Genomic DNA, 22,653 nt, shown 5'->3' with positions numbered 1-22,653 from the left:
GTAAAGATCCTCTCATTACAGCGTTTACTTCTCTCAGTCACAGTTAATGGACAGATCACTCAAACTCTGTATTTCCTTCCTCGGCTGAAAAACAGGAGCAAATGAAAAAGGAGTGTTGTCTCAATGTCTTCGAGATCCTGAAAGGTAAACTCGATATTCTCTAACAGCAGCCGGCGGGCAGGCACAGAAGCCAAAACTGCAGCTCGCAGCAGAGCCATGGTTTGGGGAGGAGAGAACACAGTGCTCCCTCTCTGCGCTGGCCAACCTGTTTCATATGGCATTTTGTCCACTCTACACTTAAATTTGCAGAATGGATAGGCAAGGTCAAACACGGCTTCCCTAGAGAGACTATTTATAGTGAAAGAAAACAAAGACTTTAAGGATTCAGTGGACATTAATCCTCCAATCATTACAAAATGGTCCAAGACGAGAAGTAGAAGAGAGGTTCTAGCTATTCTGTGGAATTTTTCTCCTCTCACTGCTTTCAAAATGTTTTGCAAATCTACTTACAGCAGCTGGAGAGTGTGATTTGTTGGGAGCCAGAAGGTCTGGGCTCGGATTGAGTTGTTGTTTTGTCTTTTTAATATTAAGTTAAATAAGCTGTTCTGGACACACATTTTCCCTCTACACTTATTATTGTCTCATCTGCTTTAAAATCTAGCTACAGATGTTGATAAAGGGGTGATAAACAAACCAGACAGGTTTGAATGTGCTCACCCATCATTCCTGAGCAAAACACAGTGTTTCGGATACCAAGGCAAAGGGGTAAGGTACAAATGCCAGATAGACTGGATGAACTGCCAAAACCTAAACTGGTTAGCCAGTTTATAGAAACTTTTTTATGTAAACAGAAAAAACTGCCACAAACATGCCTTAGTTTCTACAGTATATAACCTTTCCCTCTATTCTTCCTCACTCCTTTCAAGCTCCCAAGCTTGTTGGGGTTCACCCAGGAGAGCGCACAAGTCAAACTGTTTCAGACAGAGCCTGCTTTGTTGTCCATCTGGCCACACACAGAGCAGGAAGCCCGCTCCTTTGAAATTCCCAGCCCTGTTTTCTACTTCCAAGAAAGGTACGGGATAGTCGGATAAATATCTTGGTTTAATTCCTCAGCTGAAGCTAAGTGGCATTGTTCCAGTGAAGTCAAAAGCACGACAGTGGTGCAACCCAGTTGAGAATCTCATCTGAAGCTGCTCTGCACTGGGGTGCAAACCCGAGCCTTTCCAGGTCTGCTCAGAGGGTGCACAAGCGAGCAGTTTCTCTCTCTATACAGAGCAGTATGAAGTCAAAGTGCTAATTTGTAACTCATCTCAGTAAAATTACACTGTGCAGCACCTCTTCGCTCTGGCTGGGGCTCCAGCGCTATCACAGGTACGGTACGGCGCACGCAGCTCTTCTTGAGCTAGACATCACCGTGCCCGAGGGAGCGTTACCAGTTACCTAACTACAGCAGCGTGACATTCAACTTGAGGGGCTCCAAGGGGTCCTGACCTGCTATCTCGTGAACAAGCCCACACAGAATCTGTGCCGCTGCAGCCCGCCATTTGTGGGTATCCAAGCTCAACGGGCCAATGCTAGAGTAGGTTCTTTGAGGAACAATGAAATCACCGCTCAGCCCAGCAGAAAAGCACAGGTTTTACAGACCTGCCTTCCCCGGAGCACCGCATACAGTAGTTCAGGGAGAGAGGAGCTTTGGCAGTTAGAAAAAGGGCTAACCTCAGCTTTGATTGAGATCACAAGCCTCGCAACTCAAGATAATTCTCACCTTCATTAGCAGCTCCCTACTTGTCACATAATTGTCATGGTCTGAGAAGATATCAGACAGCTCTTCGAACATCAGCATTATGTCCCTGGACAGGAAAAGATTAAGTCATTTAGGTTATTAGTAAGCACTCTAAATCAGATCAATTACTATTTTTTCTCATGAATCGTTAACAGTTGGGCATATAAAAGATAAAACCACCAAAATGCATCCAATGAGGTGCTGCACATCTACCAGGAACCTTCCTGGGATCTGCTGCTGCTCCCAGTAAAGTCAGGCCTTATTTGACAGCATCACAAAGAAACGCCATAGGTACGCAGACCCTGAGCAGGGTTTTCAATCGCACTGCAGGGCGTGAGATTGTTGTAATAAAGTGGGTAAATGGATACAAAGGAACAGAAAAACAGCTGTGAGAGGTATCCTAAGTACTTCATTTTTGCCCTGTTCCGTGTGCTCTGGAAAGCTAGAAGCGTTTAAGTGTACGAGTCCCTTTCTATGACCCAACACTATAAACACAAGATGGCAATATTTTGATCAGGAACAGGAACACGGGACAGCGGAAGGAAAGACCCACCTCTCTCTAGGGGAAATGCAGAAGTATACTGCGTGGCAGAGTGACATTTTTCTTTGTTTATCAAAGGCAAAGGAAAGAAAATCTATTCTTCCCAAACTGAATGAGCAGAATACCATCTTTCCTACAGAGAGATTTCTGGTGTCTGCTTGGCGTGCAGTAGATACGCCAGTTGCACAAAAAGGTATTCCCCTGTGAGAAATATTGTCTTCAATTCAGATTTGGATTTTGTAGTTTGGGGATATATTTTAAGGAAATGTCAGGACCAGGAAAGGATTAGTGAGGGTTTGTAGCAACCTGGACCTCCTCCAACTTCACGGGACAGAGGACAACAGGCAAGTATCATGGTGCCCTTTTGCTGACCTTCCGAGAGTGATGTGCATGGGCTGGGTGAGTAGCTAGTCCCACAGTTTTTCAAAATACATTGTGGAATATCCAATGTGCTATAAAGGACAGAAGAGACCCAGTATCCCTGAGGGCAGGTTGTCCCCTCAATATGAAAGAGGAGCTCACAGCAGTCAGACCCAAAAAAAGGGGTCTGAGCCTCACAGGAATGAGAGGTTCTTCTAAGTGAACAGATGTCCATGAAGGAGCAGAATAGGAAGACTGAGAAAAACAAGATGAAAAGGAAGAGCACTGAGCTTTTTGCCTTTGTTTGGGGCTAGCCACAGGAGCGGAGCGGGAGGCTTACTTTGGAACACACACCCAGGTCTTCTTTAGCCGATAGATGGAGTTGGACTGCAGTGCTGAAATGATGGCCCTCAAGGAGGAAAAATTCTTCAGGATCCTACATTCCTACGAAAGGAGCGGTTAGAAATACAGGAGCATTAAATGTCAGCATTACGAATATGTTAGTGCTCTTCTGTTTGACCGGTGTCATGCTTGCTACACATTCTCACTGCTAAGCAGGCAGCTGTACAAATACCGAGCATCAAAAGTATCACTCCCCCCTCCAGCCACCAAACACTTTATGGGCTTTGGCACTTATATCTTGTTTTCCTCACTTTCATGTATTTGTGGTGATGTTGCAGTGTTACAGCTTCCAGTTCTCCTAGTAAAAATAAAAGTGGAACCGAGTCCATCAAGCCAGGCTAAAAAGCACAAATGTTACTCTTCTGAAAAAGCTCTTTATAGTTACCAATCCCTTTTACCCTTTAGGGGAAAAAGCAGGCTTTGCGTCTTTGTATGTGGTATTTAAAATGTAAACCCTCAGTCATCTAAGTGTCAATTAAAAATAAAGACATGCAAAGGAATAACCTGTTATTCAAGTATGTGCACACTGTTAAAGAGAAAAACCTTCCCAGCTTTTCCAGAGTTGGGATCAAATCCTAACAGAGAGACTGGTTCATAGACATTTCTTGTGCAGCTCCTCTGTGGCAAAAGCTTTGATGCAAAAAGGACACCGAAAAACTTAAGTCTCAAAAAAATAGCATAGATTCCTGGTAAAGCAGATGCAAGCAAGGAAGGGAGGGGGAAAGTCTGGCCTTGATTCCTCGAGGAACTCTGTAAATCTGTTGGTGGCTCATGAACCACAGCACGGGCACCACAGACTTAAGAAACTCTTGCAAATACAAGCCCTCACAAACAGTTGTCTGTACATGCAAATTAAGCAGACAAAACACATGCCCATTTGATTGTTGCATGTAGATGAGCAGGTATTCAAACTACAAACTACAATTCTGCTTCTGCAAATTTTTATGAGGCTGATTATTACACTAATAATGCTGATTATGTAAAGGATCCTTACAGTGAAAAAAGACATAATTTATTTCCTTTGTAGGACTAAACAAGTGTAAAGCAACCTTAGCATAAACAAAAGTCAGACCTTAATATATCAGCAACTCTGTTCACGAGTTGCATTAAAATTGACTGAACAACTAAGGCAAGTACATTTACTCCCATTTATTTACCTAAAAAAACCCTTTGTGCAACTCAGGAGGCTACATTTAACAAAGTGTGGCTTAAGACGGCTGACTGGGCAGACAGCACTTGAAGCAGGTTGGCAGTTAGGCTAGGTAAAGACCAAGTTCAAGATCAGGTGGTAGGACACACAAGACCTGAAAGCTATTCTCTCATGGTTTGGGGCCAAAGAAGCCACATAACCGCTCTTCTTCAGGGACTGACACATTTGAGGAGATCCTTCTTTCTTTACGTTCAACTTGAAATTCAGGCTGGGGAGAACATAGAGGCACAAATTCTTAGCATTTCTGGGTTTTTTTAAATACAACAGGAGTTTGGACTGGAAGATCCAATTTGGAACCATCTTGACTTAGTTGCACGTTGCATAATTTAAAGCATATTAGGAATTCAATATTGGATTTTGTGTTCTCAATGATTTAACTGACTGCAGACTAAACCTTAGCAAGCTTTCATTTGTATATAAAAAGACTTTTTAAGACTGCTTTGAATAACTTTGTTTCATGCTGTGTCCTTCACAAGGGGAAAACCAGAAAGAATCCTGTGCAGAAGCAACTTTGATTTAAAAAAATTAAGCATAACAGGATATTAATGATTTCATTTTTACTTTTTATTTTTAAAGAAAATATTGTGTGAGTGAAGTTGGCTGCTCCTGCTCAGGAACCTTAGATCTAGGTGGAGCAGAGAGGGCTGGCAGTTAGAAAAAGTATTCAGTTTATCTTGTAAACCAAGAAACGGGATCCAAAAGTCACCAACAGATAACAAACGTGGAACTCCGTGCTGCTAAGTTACAGAGTTAGCTGTAGTGAATAACTGCACTTTAATGAGTGGATTATTTTCTAATTCAGGCATGTAACTATTCAAAACACTCATCTGCATGCACAAAGCAAGCAACTTTCTTCAGAAGTGGGCAGCTAAGTATATATGCAACTAGCTGTTCTACATGTGCAATTATTTTGTAGAGCGTGCACATGCATTTTTCATGTGCTTAGCTAAGACTGGAGTATTTAATTACGTGTATGAATTAAATAAAGGGAGAAGCACTGAATCAACAGAGGTGGAGAACAACGTTCTCCGTCCACAGAACAAGTATGATGAGCGTGGTGCCTGTCCTGGCTTCCCCAGGCCTCCCTGCTGCCCCGTGATGAGCAGGAAGCTGCTTCGTACTTGCTCGCCCAGACTGCAGACCAGTCTGCCCCGTAAGGGCCCCTTTAGCTGGTACCCTCTGCAACTTAAAGATCTGCACACAGAAAATAGGCATCAGACTTCCTAATCCATTCACACAGGCTATAAAGCAGCCATCAGATGATAACAAAAACGAGTCGACGTAAGTGCCAAAAGAGAGGTGAAAGCCTACTTCCCCATACCAGTTTCTTGAACCATGCAGTTGCCAGAGCTTAGGTGCCAGGACTAACAATACTGCCTCTGGAAGCACAGAAGTGCATTGTCAAGGTTGGAAAGCCTCTGTTTGGCTTGAGCCTTTTATGACTGCTTATTTTGTATAGCTCGGAAAGAATCCATGCCATTCTTAAAACAAAAGTCAACGCACGTCCATATGAAAGTGCTTTAATGTTCTCTTCAAAAGAAGAGAGATCTAGTTTTGTGCCAGCTGCCCAGTGCTCTGAGGGGAGTTAAAAAGGTTGCAGTAAAATATTAAAGATAAAATCTAAGAAATTAGCAAACTGGAGTTATGTAAAGAAGGCATGCAAAACCCTTTCATGCAAAGATTAAGAAACACCTAATCTGCTACATGAGAAAGGAATTGAAGCAAAGAGTAAAAATGTGTTAAAGAAACATGCGAGACAATGATAAAGCAGAAAGGTAAGAAGATGAGGAGACTGGTACCATATTGTAATTCTACTTATTTTTTCTGGTCCCTGCTTGCACCGCTCACCCCCTCCAAACTAGCTGTTTTGTGTACCTAACGTGATCTGTGAATAACTCAGTAGGCAAATGACTTTTCAGCCTCAAGAATTTTTCAAAACAAAAGAGTACAAACAATAATTTCTTTTTTTTCATGTTAAAGAGGCTACTACTTCCTAGAAGTAAGTTAGCTTCGTCTGCACTTACTTAAAACCTTGTATTTACTTTACTTTCATATATACACACACATATGTATAAATGTATGAAAACAGACAATTGTGCTGACAATCTTCCTCCATATCTGATTTCAACTCCCGTGGCGTTCATAGACGCAGGAGAGGGAACGTGATGCTCATTGACTGAACATGAATGGCCAAAGGCAGGTAAGCGCAAAGCTTACGCCGACTGTGCCCGCTGCCTGCAGCACTGCCAGTCCTACTCCATTCTTCTTAAACTTTCCTCTGAAAACAAGTCTAACCTTTGGATGATATCAACTATCACTTCACTTCTTTCACTGATATGAGCAGTATTTTCTTCCTAGTGAAGTGAACTGGCTGAATTTATACCTATCTTACCACAAATGTTACATTATCAAGTATATGGCACTCCCCATCTGCAAGACACAGTGTCTGCCGCACCCGTTGATTAGCACTCCCAACCCTCTGAACAGACAAGCATCAAACCCATTTCCATGGTGGGTAGAGGAACCGAGGGGAGAAAGGGCAATACTCCATCTGCTATTACAAAGAAAGTCCGTCAAAAATAGAAAGAATTAGCACTAAGATGTTCACTGGCCTGGGACCAATGCATACAAGCCCTTTCTCCCCTCCCAACTCCCTCACTCCAAGGCACCCGCACAAGAAACATTAAACAGTCTAGAATAAATGCTTTACATGTGCAATATGAATCCACTTCTCAATGATCTTGGCTCTTTGCTGTGTTTTGAGTTCTTTGCTCTTCAGGATAGTGCTGACAACACATTTGGTAACTGCATTGAACTGAGAGATGGTGGCTCTGATGGTAGGTGCCAGGTGCTTGTTTTCTTTCTTATCCCTTCGAGACCAGATGCATCCCAAACAGTGGTAGGGCACAACTTTCTTGAAGAGCGTCTAGAGAGACATAGAGGTGTGTTAAGTCAGCAGGATTCTCCTAGATCTCTATGGTCCACAAGAAGAAATGCATGTTTACAGTACAAGTTGGATCTAAATCTAACATGGTATTAAAAGGTAAATATTTGTTTTTTCCTAGTTTAAAATATACACTTTGACATACTCTTTATAGGCTTGATGCCCTAAAAGAACTGTCAGCTAAATAGTCCTGGGAAAATAAGAGACATTTTTATATCAGTTGCATAAGCAAGGGGAAAATTTTTTATACAATGATATTTTGAAGGAGATTGATACAGACAAACCAAATCAGAGCACTAGAGTTAAGGGTACCTATACATCTTTAGGCCAGGTAGCAATATAGTCAAAATGTGCTATTTCTTAAGTGTCGAATAATAAACTTTGCAAAAAAGACTACACAATATACATTCACACTTTAAAAAAAAAACCCAAACCTTCAGAATGACTGAAGGAAAAAGCCCAATGAACGAAGCAAGTTTGGATAACCCAGCAGAGCAGTGTTCTGCGTCCCAACAACAGACCTGTTCTGGAACACTATACTTATATTGACATAACTGAAAAAAAAAATTTTTAGAAGCCCAGCACTATTTCCCCTAGCATTTCAAGTAGTACATATACTCCACATACTGCATCCATGTATGTCAACTGTTCTGCCACAAGGTCGTCTTGGAAAAAAGATAAGTCTTCTGGACTGCTGATCTCCATTTCCTCTTCATCATACAGGTTACAGAGGGAAGTGCTATGGAACCCATCTGTCCAGGATGGAAAACACGACTTAGTAAATTTATACAGGAAATAGTGAATCAAAGCAGATGTTTGTTTGTTTTAAAACATCACTGTATATATTATGGCAGAATGCCCAAAGGGTCCTGCCTGATGTAACGGCCCTACTGTGCTGCATATTTTAGTGAGAAAGATGATGACCAGAAGATTAAATTAGCAAAGAAAAGATGGAAGAAAAAGAAATGGAGTTAGAGAAGTGTGCTGTTCAGGGTCTCTTAGCTGAGAGGTGACTTCACCCATTCGATAACCATTCTTCTGAAAGAAAAAACACCACCATCCCCCCAACAAAATTTCCTTATTAACATCGCAGAATTTTGTTGCTCTACTTTTCAGTATTTATGCATTTTATAATCTGGGAAAAAAAAAAACCAAACTGCAGAGGGACGAGACTGCAGTTATAGCCCCAAAATATTGCATTAGGAATGCTCTTATATCCAGTTTTCATCTCCCATGTGTGGAAATAAAAGGAGATATCGGATTTCTTGGCACCATTTGTGGCTACATGGACTATATTGAAGAGAGTTTATTCCCGCATCCCTCACCTTCCCTATCTGGGAAGGGAATACAGTGAGCACCTACAGCATTCCGCTCAATGCTGCTTCTAAATTTGCACTGGGCAGCAGTGAAGAGGTGAGAGAGGAGAGCTGTCCTCATCGAGGGACCCGATCCAGTACAGATATTCCCATGTCACCTTTTGGCTCCCAGAGGTTGGGAATAAAGCCACATTAAAACACAAAGAAATATGCCCTTGTTTCCCATGGTAGAGGAGGAAGTCAAACAGAAAATCTCTGAAAATAAATCCTCTTCCTAATCCCTTTTACTGTAAGGCGACAGTAACTCCATAAGAAGGGAGGAAAAAAACATGGACTTGTTGAAGACTAACAACGAAAGTACTGAGTATACTACAAGTGAGATTTCATTAACAAAAACAAGCAGCGCATTTCAGAGTATGTTGTGCAATACTTCATACCCAATTAAAGCAGAACAGACATTAAAGGAACAAAAGCAGATAAAGTGATACTTCATCATTGTTTTTCAAAATACTTCATTTTTCCTTTCTTCATTAATTAGCAAAACATAATCATCAATGTAATTTGCTACAGTTTTGATGTAACAAATTACAACTACAGGCTGTATCCAGATTTCCATCTGTACATTCCAATTGCACAATTTATTGACAGAGCTAAATGCGATAAATGGAGACCTCTGTTCCAGCGTTATTTTTCTGTGGCTGTTTTGTAACGATACGCATAATTAAATGGACTTCTACTGAACTGTTACAAGAGTCACACTTTTTTCTCTCTCTTTTTGGCTACGTAACTCCTCATTTTCCTTTCAGCTCTTGAAATTCAACTGAAAATTCTCATCACTGAGTTGCAATCCTAGTCAAAACCTCACAGCACCCTTAAAATCAGGTCCTGGAGTGCAACGCAAGTTTTTCCTTTTCTTTTTTCATGTCTCTTTTTCTCCTTTCACTCTCACCTTCAAAAACGTGTAACCAGTCTTTAGTCTCCAAGGAGCTGGAATCCTCTTGTACTCAAGTATCTCATCATCTTCAAATCGCTCTGCTCCATTTAGCCCTCTCAAAGCCCAACTGCTCTCTTGACTTCACTGAGAGCAACCACGCGCCCCTTCTGAATTTGCAGTCTCTGACTCACCTTGCTTTGTATTGCTCAAGCTGCAAGAATTGAGGCCAGGAACAGCTTTTATCTATGTATCTGGTACTGCAATCTAATCTACTGGCACGGCTGATGGCAGCACTGAACGGAAGTCTGATTACACAAATGAAACTGTAGGATTAAGACCCAAATTTGTAAATTCATAGCACAATATGAACGCTCTAGAAAAATAATTATCAGCAAGTCTTGATTGCAGACAACACACTAAGAGTTTTGAAAGAAATCTCTGAAATGAACAAAGATGGAGCTCTGATAAAGTGACATTTCTAAAACTCTTCTCTGCAGACTGAGCAGGTTAATTGCATTCTCCTCCTCTTATTTTATTCTAATTAACAGCCTCTATTCTGCCACAATTTGGAAAATGTTATCATTCAAATTGACCCATCTATAACTCAGAAAGGAACCTTTTCAACTTGAGGAAACAAATGCAGAAGCAGGGCTTCTGGGAACCTCTGTTCACTTTGAACAACAGATGAACAAATATAGCTTTCGTGAGCTTTCTTTGTTTGACCTGTGGGAACCAAACCCAGGAAAGGACATCAAAAGGCACATATTAGCAATCCTGTCCACTTACCTGTGTTCAGTAAGGAAAACTCCTGGGCCCTGTGCGGTACTCCTTTTTATGTCTGTGTTAACGACCAAGTTAATTTGGCATTTCACACTATTATGCATTGACATGGTATTTCTGGAACATCCGGCAGACATGATTTTTATGGGATGAAATCGTTTCTTTCTGTCATTTCCTTTATCCTTTATTACATGAATTATTCCCTCTTGCCCCTCTACCAAAGCTGGAAGTTGATTCTAGTTCTCATTCACACACTACGTGAGCTCCTATGACTTTTCAGCTTGTGCCACAGGAAGCTTTCTGACCAGGATAAGGGTATGTGTCAGGCTTGACGCTGCACACAGCATATTTGTGTTACTACAGTTCACTATTGTTTCAGTAGATTGTGACCCCCAATAACGTAAGTTTTTCCTCTGTCCTTGGATACCAGCAGCCGGCCACTCAAATAGGAAAAAACAGCCACAGACACTTCCTTTGACATGATGGTAACTAGGAAGAAAAGCTTCATGACAACAAGGCTTGTGACTCAAGCTGTATTTTGTCGCAGCTCTGTATTTTGCTTTTTGTTGGTTTGGGCTTTTCTTAGGGGGGGGTTGAAATGAGAAGACCAGCTAAAGAGCAGCTGTGTGTTTTAACTCAATGACATGGGAAGTGCACTGACAATTAACCACTTAGCTGCTGCAGCTATCGCAAAGCTTTGGCTAAATATTAGAGAAGTCCTGGATTTCCCAATCCACCCCAGAATGAACAGGCATAGGCACCTACACTGTACGACTATTTCATCCCGCACAGAACCTGCAGCCTCATACGGAGATTCTTTTTAAAAAAAGAAACAAGAAAAAAGTCATTGGTGAGCCTCACGATATTGTCAATTAGCATGAGAGTTGATGCAGCGTACTCCACATAAATCCCTGTGGTACCATACGGTCTGGAGAACAGGAAGACAGAAGGGAGAGGTAACTTACCATCGTTTTCCACTTCTTGGTGCTGGAACTGCTCCAAGAGGTTCTGCGCCCTCCTCTCCGGGTCAGAGCCAGGTATATTCCTCTTCAGGTAATCCAGCAACTTCAGCAAAGACAGGTAGTCGGGCGGCTCTCTGAAATCCTCAGAGCACTGATCGAGCCAGGCTCGTAAGATCGATGCTATTGCACTATGAGCAAATACACAGAGAGCACGCTGGTTGTATACAGCATGTATTGATGCAATCATATGTATCTGTATCTAATATAACAATAAAAACACTGAGACATTCATACCCCATGTGAAGGCAGTATGAGGACTTTTTGAGCAAGGAATTTAATTTGTCCTTTTTATGCATGGAATCTTACTAAGACATCAGTCAGATTTTGCTAGGGACTTCAGTGAAGTTACAACCCCAAAATGCAAACTAATAAAGAATCAAATCCATTTAAGCTATATTGAGACCCTTCTATTAAATTCAGGATATCAAATAATGATAGATAAAGCAATTAAGATAATAGAATAGAACAGACTATGTCAGTTGGAGGGGACCTACAACGATCAGCTCGTCCGACTGCCTGACCAGCTCAGGGCTGACCAAAAGTTAAAGCATTAAGGGCATTGTCCAAACGCCTCTTGAACACTGACAGGCTTGGGGCATCGACCACCGCTCTGGGAAGCCTGTTCCAGGGTTTGACCACCCTCTCGTAAAGAAATGCTTCCTCATGTCCAGTCTGAACCTCCCCTGGCGCAGCTGTGAACCATTCCCAGGCGTCCTGTCCCTGGACCCCAGGGAGAAGAGCTCAGCACCTCCCTCTCACGTCCCCTCCCCAGGAAGCTGTGGAGAGCAATGGGGTCGCCCTCAGCCTCCTTTTCTCCAAACCCGACAAGCCCAGCGTCCTCAGCCGCTCCGCACAGGACATGCCTTCCAGCCCTGGCACCTCCTCTGGGGGCACTCAAGGACCTTCCCACCCTTCTCAAATGGTGGGGCCGCGCCAACGCCGAATGCAGCGGGACAATCCCCTCCCCTGACCGGCGGGCCCTGCTGCGTTGGTGCACCCCAGGATGCGGTTTGCCCTCCTGGCTGCCGGGGCACTGCCGGCTCCTCTCCAGCCCGCTGCCCACCAGCACCCCCAGGTCCCCTCTGCGGGGCTGCGCTCCAGCCACTCCTCCCCCCGTCTACACTTGGGCCCGGCATTACTCCGTCCTAGGTGCAGAATCCGGCATTTCGTCCTGTTAAATTTCAACCCGTTAATCATAGCCCCAAGCTCCAATCTATCTAGAGCCCTCTGCAAGGCCTCCTGTCCCTCAAGAGTCAGCAGCACCTCCCAGTTTGGTATCATCAGCAAACTTGCTAATGGTGCATTCAACTCCTGCACCCAGATCGCTGATGAACAGCACTGGCCCTGGGACTGGGCCCTGAGGAACACCGCTGGTGACCGGCCGCCAGCCAGGTACAGCCCCATTCACTGCAACCCTTTGAACTCGGCCTTCAGCCACAGTTCTTCACCCGCTGCTCCGGGAACCCGCTCATCCCACAGCTGGACAACTTGGCCAGAAGGACGCTGTGAGGGACAGTATCAAAAGCCTTACTAAGAACCAGAAAAACTGCATCCACCGCCTTCCCTTCACCCACTAGGCGGGTGACCTTATCATAGAAGGATATCAAATTCGTTAAACAGGACTTTCCTTTTGTGAACCCATGTTGACTGTGCCTGATGATTGCATTATTCTTTAAATGCCTTTCAACAGTACCCAGTATAATCTTCTCCCTAATTTTTCCAGGGACTGAGGTTAGACTAACAGGTCTGTAGTTCCCTGGGTCTTCCCTCATGCCCTTTTTGTAGATTGGAATAGATTCCAGTCAGCAGGGACTTCCCCAGACTCCCAAGACCTTTGGTAGATGATCGAGAGGGGCCCTGCCATAACATCTGCTGGCTCCTTCAGAACTCTGGGATGAATCCCATCGGGCCCCACGGACTTGTGAACATTCAGCTGATACAGCTGGTCCATTACAATTTCACAAAAGCGTCCACAAACGGAAAGTCACTGTTCCCTGCCCGCTGGGAAATAGATATTCTCCGGCGTCCGTTGCAATCAGCTGGGCTGATTGTTTTCGCCTGCTTAAAACTCCCGCGCTGCCGGGTGCGGGCTCCGTGCCTCGCTGGCTCATCCAGTCAGCGGGTCCGGGGTCAGCTGCTGGGGGAATGCCCCCTGTTCAGTCAAGCTTCTACTTGCCCACGTGTACTTGTGTGTCCTGCCGCTGCTGGTGCTCCTCGCGCTGCTCCGGCATCAATAATAATAGAAATAGCCCTCTGCCAAGCATATAAAGCCAGCACCTCAGATAAAACCAAATAATTTTCTATTGCTGGCATTCATTATGATCCTGCTTCCCTGTATTGCACTGTTTGTCAAGCTAGCAAAGCGAGGCTTGCAAATTACCTTGGAGTTATGCTTTGTCTAATCAGCTGAAGTATTTTTGCTTAGCTGTACCGTGACCATGTTTGAATAACTACCAGACATTACGCACACAATCAAAAGCAGAACATAATTTCTTAATTCCCTCTTGTGCTAGTGGGAAAAGCTGCGGCCCGGCGAGGCTGCAATGTTTGCTCCGTTACTGCTCCCTAGGATGTTGTGGGAAAATAGCAGGGAGGAAACAACGTATTTGTGGCTCCTTCAGAGTAGCCGCTTCCCACTGGAAGCGCTAAATCAAACGCTTCCTTTGGTGCCCTTCCTCTCATCAATCTGCTGCTGCAGAATCTGGGGATCAAACTGAAGCTGCATATTCCTTCACACCGTATTACTCATCATCTGCTGTCTTAGTAGAAAGACTGCCCGTTCATGAAACCTTGGGTTGTGCAAAAAAGCAGTCTAAGCCTGAACCTAATCCCCACGAGCACACCCAGCTAGTGAGATTGCCTCATCCGTGAAGATAAAACCCTAATCGTGACACGTGCAGCATGGGCAGCACTGTGCTGCCAGTGCCCAGTATCAAGCTCGAAGCGCCAAGATAGCTGAACACAGAAGACAGACTGGTCTTGCTAATCTTAGGATGAAATGCGTAACAAAAATGCATCAGCAGAATCTTGATTTTACCCTTTGCCCAAAGACAAGGAGGGGCTGTCAAATTATGCCATGCAAAAAGGTATCTTGGTCATGCTGGCGGTGCAGGAAAAGGATGCTTAAGGAGTTATAGGAGCGTTGGATCTCGTTCAGGAAAGTTATCCCGGACCTTCTTACACACATGCAGATAAAAAGACACCAATTGCAGAGAACGGCCCTTCTACCGTCTGAGGGGGATGAGGGGAAACCAGAGCTGATGAATCAATGTGGTTTCCACCCTGCCTGAAACGGAGGGAAGTGATCTATTTATCTACTTTTCCTGGTTTATGTAGGTTTTAATCCACACCCACCTATTAGATTGGTACTTAAATACTGCACAAAGGTATGGTTGTGGGAATTCCTTTAAATCCTGTCTTTGCAGGGATTTTTCATCATTTCAACTTGATTTTGTAAGAAAATAAGACTTACAATTTATGCTATGGTTTTCCAGAAATAACTTACAATGTTGTTGACAAATTTCAACTAAGTGTGGAAAAACCGGAAAAAGTCTGGAAAAATAACCAAATTTCTTCAATTTTTTAAGAAATTTCAAGCCTGGATAAAAAATGGTGATCAACTTATTTTTTTCTGCTGCAGGAAAGACTGTGAGATTTTTGGTTCTGTGCCAGTAAATCAGCATGTGTATTTTGGTGCACCAATTAGCACTGGCCACAGCACATATTACAGGCTGGGAAGACACAGGCGGCATATCAAAAAACTTTTTAAAGAGAATTTTGTTTACCTGAGCTGACAGAGAGATTAGGGAAAAGGACTATTTGTCTGTGATCCCATAACATGACACACTGGCCATGGCCGCTGTCTCATGATCACCTACTGTGGTGTTCAGAGTAGGACATAACGTGAGAGGGGAAAAGCCCCTTGTTCCAGAATAAAAGGCACAAAAACCATCTAAAGTTCCTGACGAAAGGAAGTCCTGAAGATTTCCTCTGTGACACTGAGACCATCCCTGTATTTCAGATCTCTTCCACCCAGTAGTCATCAATGCTGTGGCAGGCGCGAGGGGTGACTTACAGGTATTGCTGTCATGGAAAGCGGGGGAAGATGTTTAGGAGAGAAGAAGCACACTTTTGTAGGGAAGCAGATGTCACGAGCTCCACTGCCACCAGAGAAACAGCTGAGATGACCAAGTCACAACAGCCCTCGTTTGCAGCAGGTCCTATTCGGTTCTGCAGACGCTTAGGGCTCTGCAGACGCAGTTAGCTGTGAGAGCTTAGCCCTCCAAGGGCCATCTTTTTCACATCTACAGAAACCTTCCCTGATACCTATTCCAATCACCCCATTTCACAAGACCCTCATGCAATAACAGTACACTCCATACTCCCATACTCCCAATGACATTCCATGAAGAGGAGAAGGGCCGTGCTCTCGGTAAAATCCTTTAACCACGAGTATCCAGTTAGAGACACCGACGTGTCAGCTCAAAGAGCATCTGTGCTCTGTGCTCACGACAGTCAGGCACTTGGCTTTTAAAGTTCAAATCCTCAAAAACACGGATGCAGTGGCTCCGGGTCTATCATGTTAATAGCTGCAAAATGGAAAGGGACAAGCATGCCAGGAGGACCTCTCTTTCCTCAAATTACGAGATCATGAGCGGAGTTCAAATACGAACATAGATTTCATATGTAGACAATGAGGAACCCAAAAGCCAACCCAAAAAGCTCTCGTATCAGAGCAGCATACAAATACTGGCATGTTTGTTCTGCAAGTAGAGAAACCACAGCAATATCTGGTTAACTCAGCTGCTCAGGGGCATTCAAAATAAACCAATAGTTAAGAAAGAGTAAAGATAGTTTCTCCCGCTCTCCTTGTCTCATTTTAACCGTATTGGTTTTTCCTCAAAACTCAATTAACTTTTAATCCCATATAGATATTATTTTACAAGCCCTATCCATTTGTCTGTTGTTTCTTCTGTTTCTTTCTCTGATATTGTGGCAACTTTGAATTTCTAATTAGCGTATTTGGAAATCTGTCAGTAATACTGTTTGGTTAGGCTTCCTGACAGGGGAAACTCTGGAATTACAATGTTAGAGCTACAAAAAGGATTTACAACCAAAAATTAACACGCAAACGTATTCTGGATTTCGGGTTTCATTGCAAACATGAAACACAGATTGCGCAGCTTGGAAGACTCTCTTGGTGTTTGAAAACCATTTGGGGCCAAATTTTCACAACTCTGCTCAAGCAAGCTTCCGCCGTAGATGCAACAAGTACGGTCTTCATGGTTTAGGCCAGTGATGGCCAAACTTTTTGTCTGGAGCTTCAGGACCATTTTTCTCAGTCAGGACAGGTGTCACACAACAGCCAGTGGTCCACGACCACCGCGGCGAAGCCAACAGTGCCAGCCCAGCTCCACATCCCAAGGCGCAAGAAAGGCCACGACAGACAGATGCCCACAGCGATGCTCCCAAGCTCTTGCTCCACCTTCCCCTCTCCTCACATTTTTAATCGTCCTCTCTAGCCCCGCACACACCCAGAACGCTGCGTCACAGCAGCACTTGCAGTCACAAACACCACTGTCCTATGTCCACAGTATTTTCATTTCTTTTCCACCACAGGCAGGGGAACGCTGTGCCTCGCTCCATGCCTAATCCTGTATTTCCTCCTGCTCTGTGCCCCTTTTCCTCACCCACATCACAAACTCACCATCATCCCTACTGGCTCCACCACCAAAAACTAGGTTGGGTATTCTTTTCTTATGAGCATTTACCAGTTCAGCAATGATTTGGAAGAAGGAGCCTCTCCACAGGATAAGTTCTAGCACTAATATTGTTCACACACTCTTTATGCTAAGCTCAGTTTCCAGAGGCTTGGTGGACGGCTGCTTTCATAAGTTGAAGAATAAACAGAGTTGAAGACAGACCCAGTCTCCCAGAGCAGGGTGAGGAGTTCACAGCTGTTACAGACACTGATTTTTGCCAGCAAAATCATTTCAGTCAAGAGGGGAAATAGGAAAGAGAAAAAAGGTACACTGTGCCCTACTGACCTCCTATCGCCCGACTGTTTAATTGGTGTGTCAGGGAGGGAAGCTTTCTGAAAACGGGCTGGAGAATTGCCCATATCTCGCAGTAGCTTTACATTTGCTGGCCTTGAGAAGAAACTCCCTGTACTTGACAGACCCAGAGACAGATAGGAACGGGAGCCTTCCAAAATCTCAGACAGGAAAGAAACATCACAGACTACATTTTTCATGAGTTGATTATGAGCTATAAATTTTTCCTTTCCTGCCTATAAGAAAAAACTTTTTAATGTTTAACTCCTGTCCTGCCAACCACAGACTCTGGGCTCTGTTCAGCAATGCTTTCAAGTTTCACACCTATCAGAAAGTCTTCTGATTTCCATACCAGCTTTGCTTGAAGCCCACTTCTGAAGGTTTCAGTCTGCAAAATCTACCTACTGTTAGGTGGAAGAAGCGTATCTGATTCTGTCGTTCACAAACTGGGAACACACAACTACTCATCCACCCCCATTTGCCCATGAGCTACCACAAAACGTGATGAAACCGTGGCAGCTCCAAGTCTAACACCTCTGTTAAGCTGAGCTAGCAGGGCACTGAGGAGGTGGAAAATGGGGCCTTCGTATCACATGTGATTCAACAGGTTATCAGAAATTCTGTGTAGTCTTCTCAACTGGGAAGAGAGCTATAACACTGGTCCTGAAGAGGTCTGCATAGGAATTAAAGAGATCATTGGTTGCCAAAAAGGCAAAAGCAGTGTTTTCTTTCCCACCACAACTATTTCTAAAGAATGAGTATAGAAGGGAATCTCAACAATTAAGGAGAATAAGGAGAACCTCATTGCAAAAAAGAGATTAAATGACTGATTTCTTATTAAGTTAGACAGGAACATGCATAAAACTATCTGTAATTTGCCAGACGCATATTTAAGACCATCAGTGGAATAACCTTTACAGAGGGCTATTCCCTCTCCTCCACTGTCCATGCAATAGCTTTCAGGCTTGCTCACACAGACTAAATCGAGCCAGCTGTATTTTCTTAATTTTGCTTGTTAAATAACAACATGGGCAGTTAAATCTCAGCTTTCAATCAGGGTAAAATGTATGTAAACTGCAAGCAAAGGCTGATGTAGGGGTAGCTTCTCACACCCCGTCCGTTTGTAAATAATGCTGATGACTTCCAGCAAGTGATCTACTCTTCTTTTGATTTGGGAAGAACTGGTTGAATAGCATACAGGGGGGGCTTTTGCCGAGAAGCATGTAATGTCACTAAGGGAATAGCTCTGCTAGTTGTTCTTTGTTTTAATTGAGATGCCAATCATTATTTTTCTTTGCTCTTCTAATTATTCTTTTTTGCTTGGTTCTGGTTGTTTTCATAACTCTCCCACTCTTCCATTGCTTATACTGCCCTGTCTTTGACTCCGCTTCTCATGTAACCACATTGGTTTCTGCTGTTGTTTTAGCTTAATTGGCTTTACTGGAATGAATGCTGATTGCTGCTCTCCCAAATGCATCTTAACTGCTTCCCACCATGGATTTCCCAGGCATCAGAAACTTCCAGCCAATTTTCTTCCATTTGTCTCACATTCCTTTGGTGTCTGTTCTCCTGGAATACAATGTTTCAGGACCAGTTTTATTTCTGCGGTACTGTAACAGTGCACATTGTTTTCCAGCAGGACTGTTAACTTGAGTAGGAAACGAAAGACGAGTTTTCTGTCGGCAAGGTCTAAATGCACGAGAAGCCATGGGTCAGTGTTTGTTTATCACTATGAGAAACTCCAAATGCTGCAGTATTACATTGAAGGTTTCGGTATTTGCTATTTTAATGCAGAAGAGGAGGGGTAAACATGCAAGACATGCCATGTGGTTCCTTAATTTTCTTTATTTGAACTGTTTTACCCAATTGCTTTGGAATGAAACAACGAGATTTCAGTTTAGCTTTGAGTTGCTTTGTCTGCGGTTTTCAATCGCGCCACATTCCAAGTTTTAGCAACAAATAAATTCCACATTTTGATAATAAAGCAGATGCAACTAGGAGCTGACATTCAAGACAACAAAGAAAACCCCAAGCATTTTGATTCATTTCTGTGGCCTGTCATTCATCTGAGGGAGAGCACCACCAATCTACTCCCAATCAGCAAACCGAAGCCAGCAGCAGACGGAAACCACAACCTTACACTGCAAGAGGAGGCTTGAAAGGACTTTTACTGTTACTCAAGCTCATTTAGGATTTAAAAGCCTCAGAACTCAGCCATGGCAGTGCTTAGGACTGCAGAAGAGGAGAGTTTGAGGGCTTACAGTTATTTTACATTCTGTACTACATAAACTGTTTCTGCTTCTCATTCAGCTGGTCCAACTCCAGCAAGAATCCTCCCTTTTACAGCACTGGGGATGTGAGTATACAATGTAGCCAGGAAAAAAAAAAAAAAAGATAATTAAAATCCCCACTGAAACTTCATACTGCAACCAGGAGACCAGTTTTCCAGTTCTACCGCTTTCTCCTTAGTATCCTTGAGAAATGTAACCTAAACCGGGATTTATAAAAGCTCTTAAACTTGCTTTGGTTTCATCAGAAGGAGAGATGTAAACGTAATCAACTCACTGTTTACGGCACAGCATTTCCTTTTCATCGCATTTGCCCTGGCTGTGGACTCTCTTACTAGCTACAAACACAGGAGTTATTTCTACGTACAGGGGGAGACGGCACGCTTTTTCCTCTCCCCATTATATTTACCAACACGCCTAAAGGGTATTTTTAAAGAAAACGTACCAACGTTAGATGGCTGGAAAGCAAACAAACAAAAAAATCACAGTCCAAGTCCATGGACCAATATGGCAACACTGTCTGCTTCTTGAAAAACCTCTCCCACAGGTAATCTCAGGTGCGTACTGCTATATCTTTGAGTGAGGTCTTCAAGTAACTAGATTCAGTTAACATTAAACTGGTCTTCCCCGAAGGCAAACATTGCAGGCAAGCCTGAACTGCCAGGCTGGACGTTTTTTTGTGTGTGCTGAACAGGAATGAATCACTTCTGGGAACTTCACTGACAGAAATCTTTTAAACTCGTGGCAACAAGCTCAGCACCTTTTATCCATGGAGTGTGATGTGCTGCATCAGCTCTCCAGGTCTCACACACCTAGCAAGTCCTATCAGTGACGTGGCCCCAGCACTGCTTCAGACCCTCACGTTACTCAGAGGCGTCCCAGTATCCAGTGAAGCTACCGACTTCCAAAAGGTACAAGCAGCTGCGATATTTTATACCGCAAAGGCTTTACGGTTCTTTCTCTGTCCTCAACCAGCTCCAACCAGTTCTTCAGTGCTTATCTTCTGGGAAAGAAATGTTCTGCTCCTTTAATACATCACCTCTTTAAATTCACAAGTCTGTGGTTCGGGTATAGTTGTCTGCCAGCAGTGGATTGCCCAGAGATCAAAACTAACACCATCTTTCAGTAGGGAGAGGAAAGTAGGGCACAAGTTATTTCACAGGTCATTCTGCGTAGAAAACTCTGCCTTTTAACCATGAGTTAAAAGTTAACTGAGGAACTCTCCTGCTCTGAATAGAGATCACAGCGATCAGTTCAGATCACCAAAAGCATTGTTTCTAACTATCTCGTAGGCAATACACACAACCATTTCAGAAGAACTGAAGTCCCCAAACAGCATTAGTTGTTTGGCTTGCTGATCCCTCTCCCAGAATATGTAAAGGTGCTTGAAATCTCTTGGATGCGACTATGTCATTAAAGTTTCCCCCTTTAAGGGTGAAGGTGTGTAGGGTCTTCAGATCAGACACAAACAAGAAAAAGTACTTTATTTCTTTTTGCTCTACTTTCTTTCCTCATTTGCTTTTTGTCAGGTCACATGTACCAAACGACACATTCGAACTATACAACCTCACTTAAAAAACAAAAAACATAATTGAATTATAGTACAAATCCTCTACAAACGATGTAAGCTATACTATCATATGGATCTCTCTTTAATTCTTAATGCTACTCATCATACTGATAATTTTTATTTAATGTTTAGTGTATGTATGGTTTTATTCTGAATTGACACGTCTTGGTGTGTTATATCTACTCTTCTTTTTGAAAGTCAACAGAAGTCCTAAGCTAAAAAACATGTAGTGAACACAAAGAACTCTGAAGACAACGACGACCTAACTAAGATGAGAAGGCAACTCTGTCACACCTCAACACAAAACCATGCAGAACTGAGAAACAGCACCAGGCAATCTTGCTTATATGATGCAAGGAAGAGCAAGAGGAATTGTTTATAGGAGGAGATAGAGGGTCAAGTAAGTTACTCCTTACAACTCTCTTATCAGACAATTAGGAGAGGCATGGCATCATATTTCTGGAAACACAGGCTGAAGTCCATCTAACTGCGACATTTGACTGGAATATCTGACTTTTTGTGGACTTTATTCTTCTGTTACTTGCAATCATGAACTTTCTGACTGACTGAAAGTAGTGAGAACTGTGGAAAGCAAGCTACTGAACATGAAAAGCTAAGGTGGGTCCTGATATTTAAAAGAAGGAAAAAAAAAAAAAAGCTTAGAGTCATGCACGGCAGGTTTTTTTAAGCTCACAAAACTTTTGATGGTGTTCAGAGCTTACTCATAACTTTGAGGTCCAAACTGTCTGTGTATTTTTAAAGTTACAAAATCACAGTACCTTCGTTTAAACTGTGTATTACTGAACGAAGTTTTAAAGAAAAGGGCAATAATAATAAAAAGCCCGAAAGATATTTTGTTTTAGATGTAATTCAGATCCCTGTTGAAAAATAATGATTTTTTTAACCACTCCAGCGGTCCAAAAATGATAGGAATGATGCTTAAGTGAACAGGAGAAAATCCCCTTGGCAGAACAGATCCTTAGAAGGCATGTTTCCGAACATAGCTGAAGTGATCTTGGGTCAGTAACAACTACATGTCACTGCAACAAGTGTGAGAAGTAACTGCTGGCTCAGGCCCAGAATTCGGAAACACAAGGGTGGGTTTACAGCTCCCACAAGTCCCTCAAACAAGGCCGTGCCACGAATGCGCTCAAGCCCTCGTGTAGGACTTGCAGGTTCTGAGCTACACGAGCACTGGGTAGAATGCTAAAACAATAATTAAAAAAATTACGTACATAAGGCATTTTCCTTCTCAAATCATGTCACAACTCTATACTACATGTACAAAAAACACAGAGAATTTCAACATAGAAATTAGTAACTTCTGGGCTTTCAGTACACCACATACAGCATAATATTCCTCCCATACATACCTAAGTTTTTGCAAAAACCCCTCTCTTCTTTAAAGCTCTATGAGACATGTAAAGAGCCATAAATTCTTCTCCTGCTG

General features: G+C 43.0%; 1 protein-coding gene across 1 annotated transcript in view; it reads right to left on the bottom strand.

Annotated features, from left to right (window-relative positions):
* Nucleotides 1-22,653, bottom strand: part of RGL1 (ral guanine nucleotide dissociation stimulator like 1) — a 53,581-nt gene that overhangs the window by 14,999 nt on the left and 15,929 nt on the right. Inside the window, exons 5-9 of the mRNA XM_075157014.1 lie at nucleotides 11,236-11,420; nucleotides 7,868-7,992; nucleotides 7,007-7,222; nucleotides 3,025-3,128; nucleotides 1,766-1,850 (exon numbers count right to left, since the gene is read on the bottom strand). Of these exons, the coding sequence (XP_075013115.1) occupies nucleotides 1,766-1,850; nucleotides 3,025-3,128; nucleotides 7,007-7,222; nucleotides 7,868-7,992; nucleotides 11,236-11,420 (715 nt within the window). The remainder of the gene's footprint in view (nucleotides 1-1,765; nucleotides 1,851-3,024; nucleotides 3,129-7,006; nucleotides 7,223-7,867; nucleotides 7,993-11,235; nucleotides 11,421-22,653) is intronic.

Source organism: Calonectris borealis, chromosome 8, assembly GCF_964195595.1.
Source record: "Calonectris borealis chromosome 8, bCalBor7.hap1.2, whole genome shotgun sequence".
NCBI classification, from domain to species: domain Eukaryota; kingdom Metazoa; phylum Chordata; class Aves; order Procellariiformes; family Procellariidae; genus Calonectris; species Calonectris borealis.
This window is presented reverse-complemented; position numbering and strand designations above follow the sequence as displayed.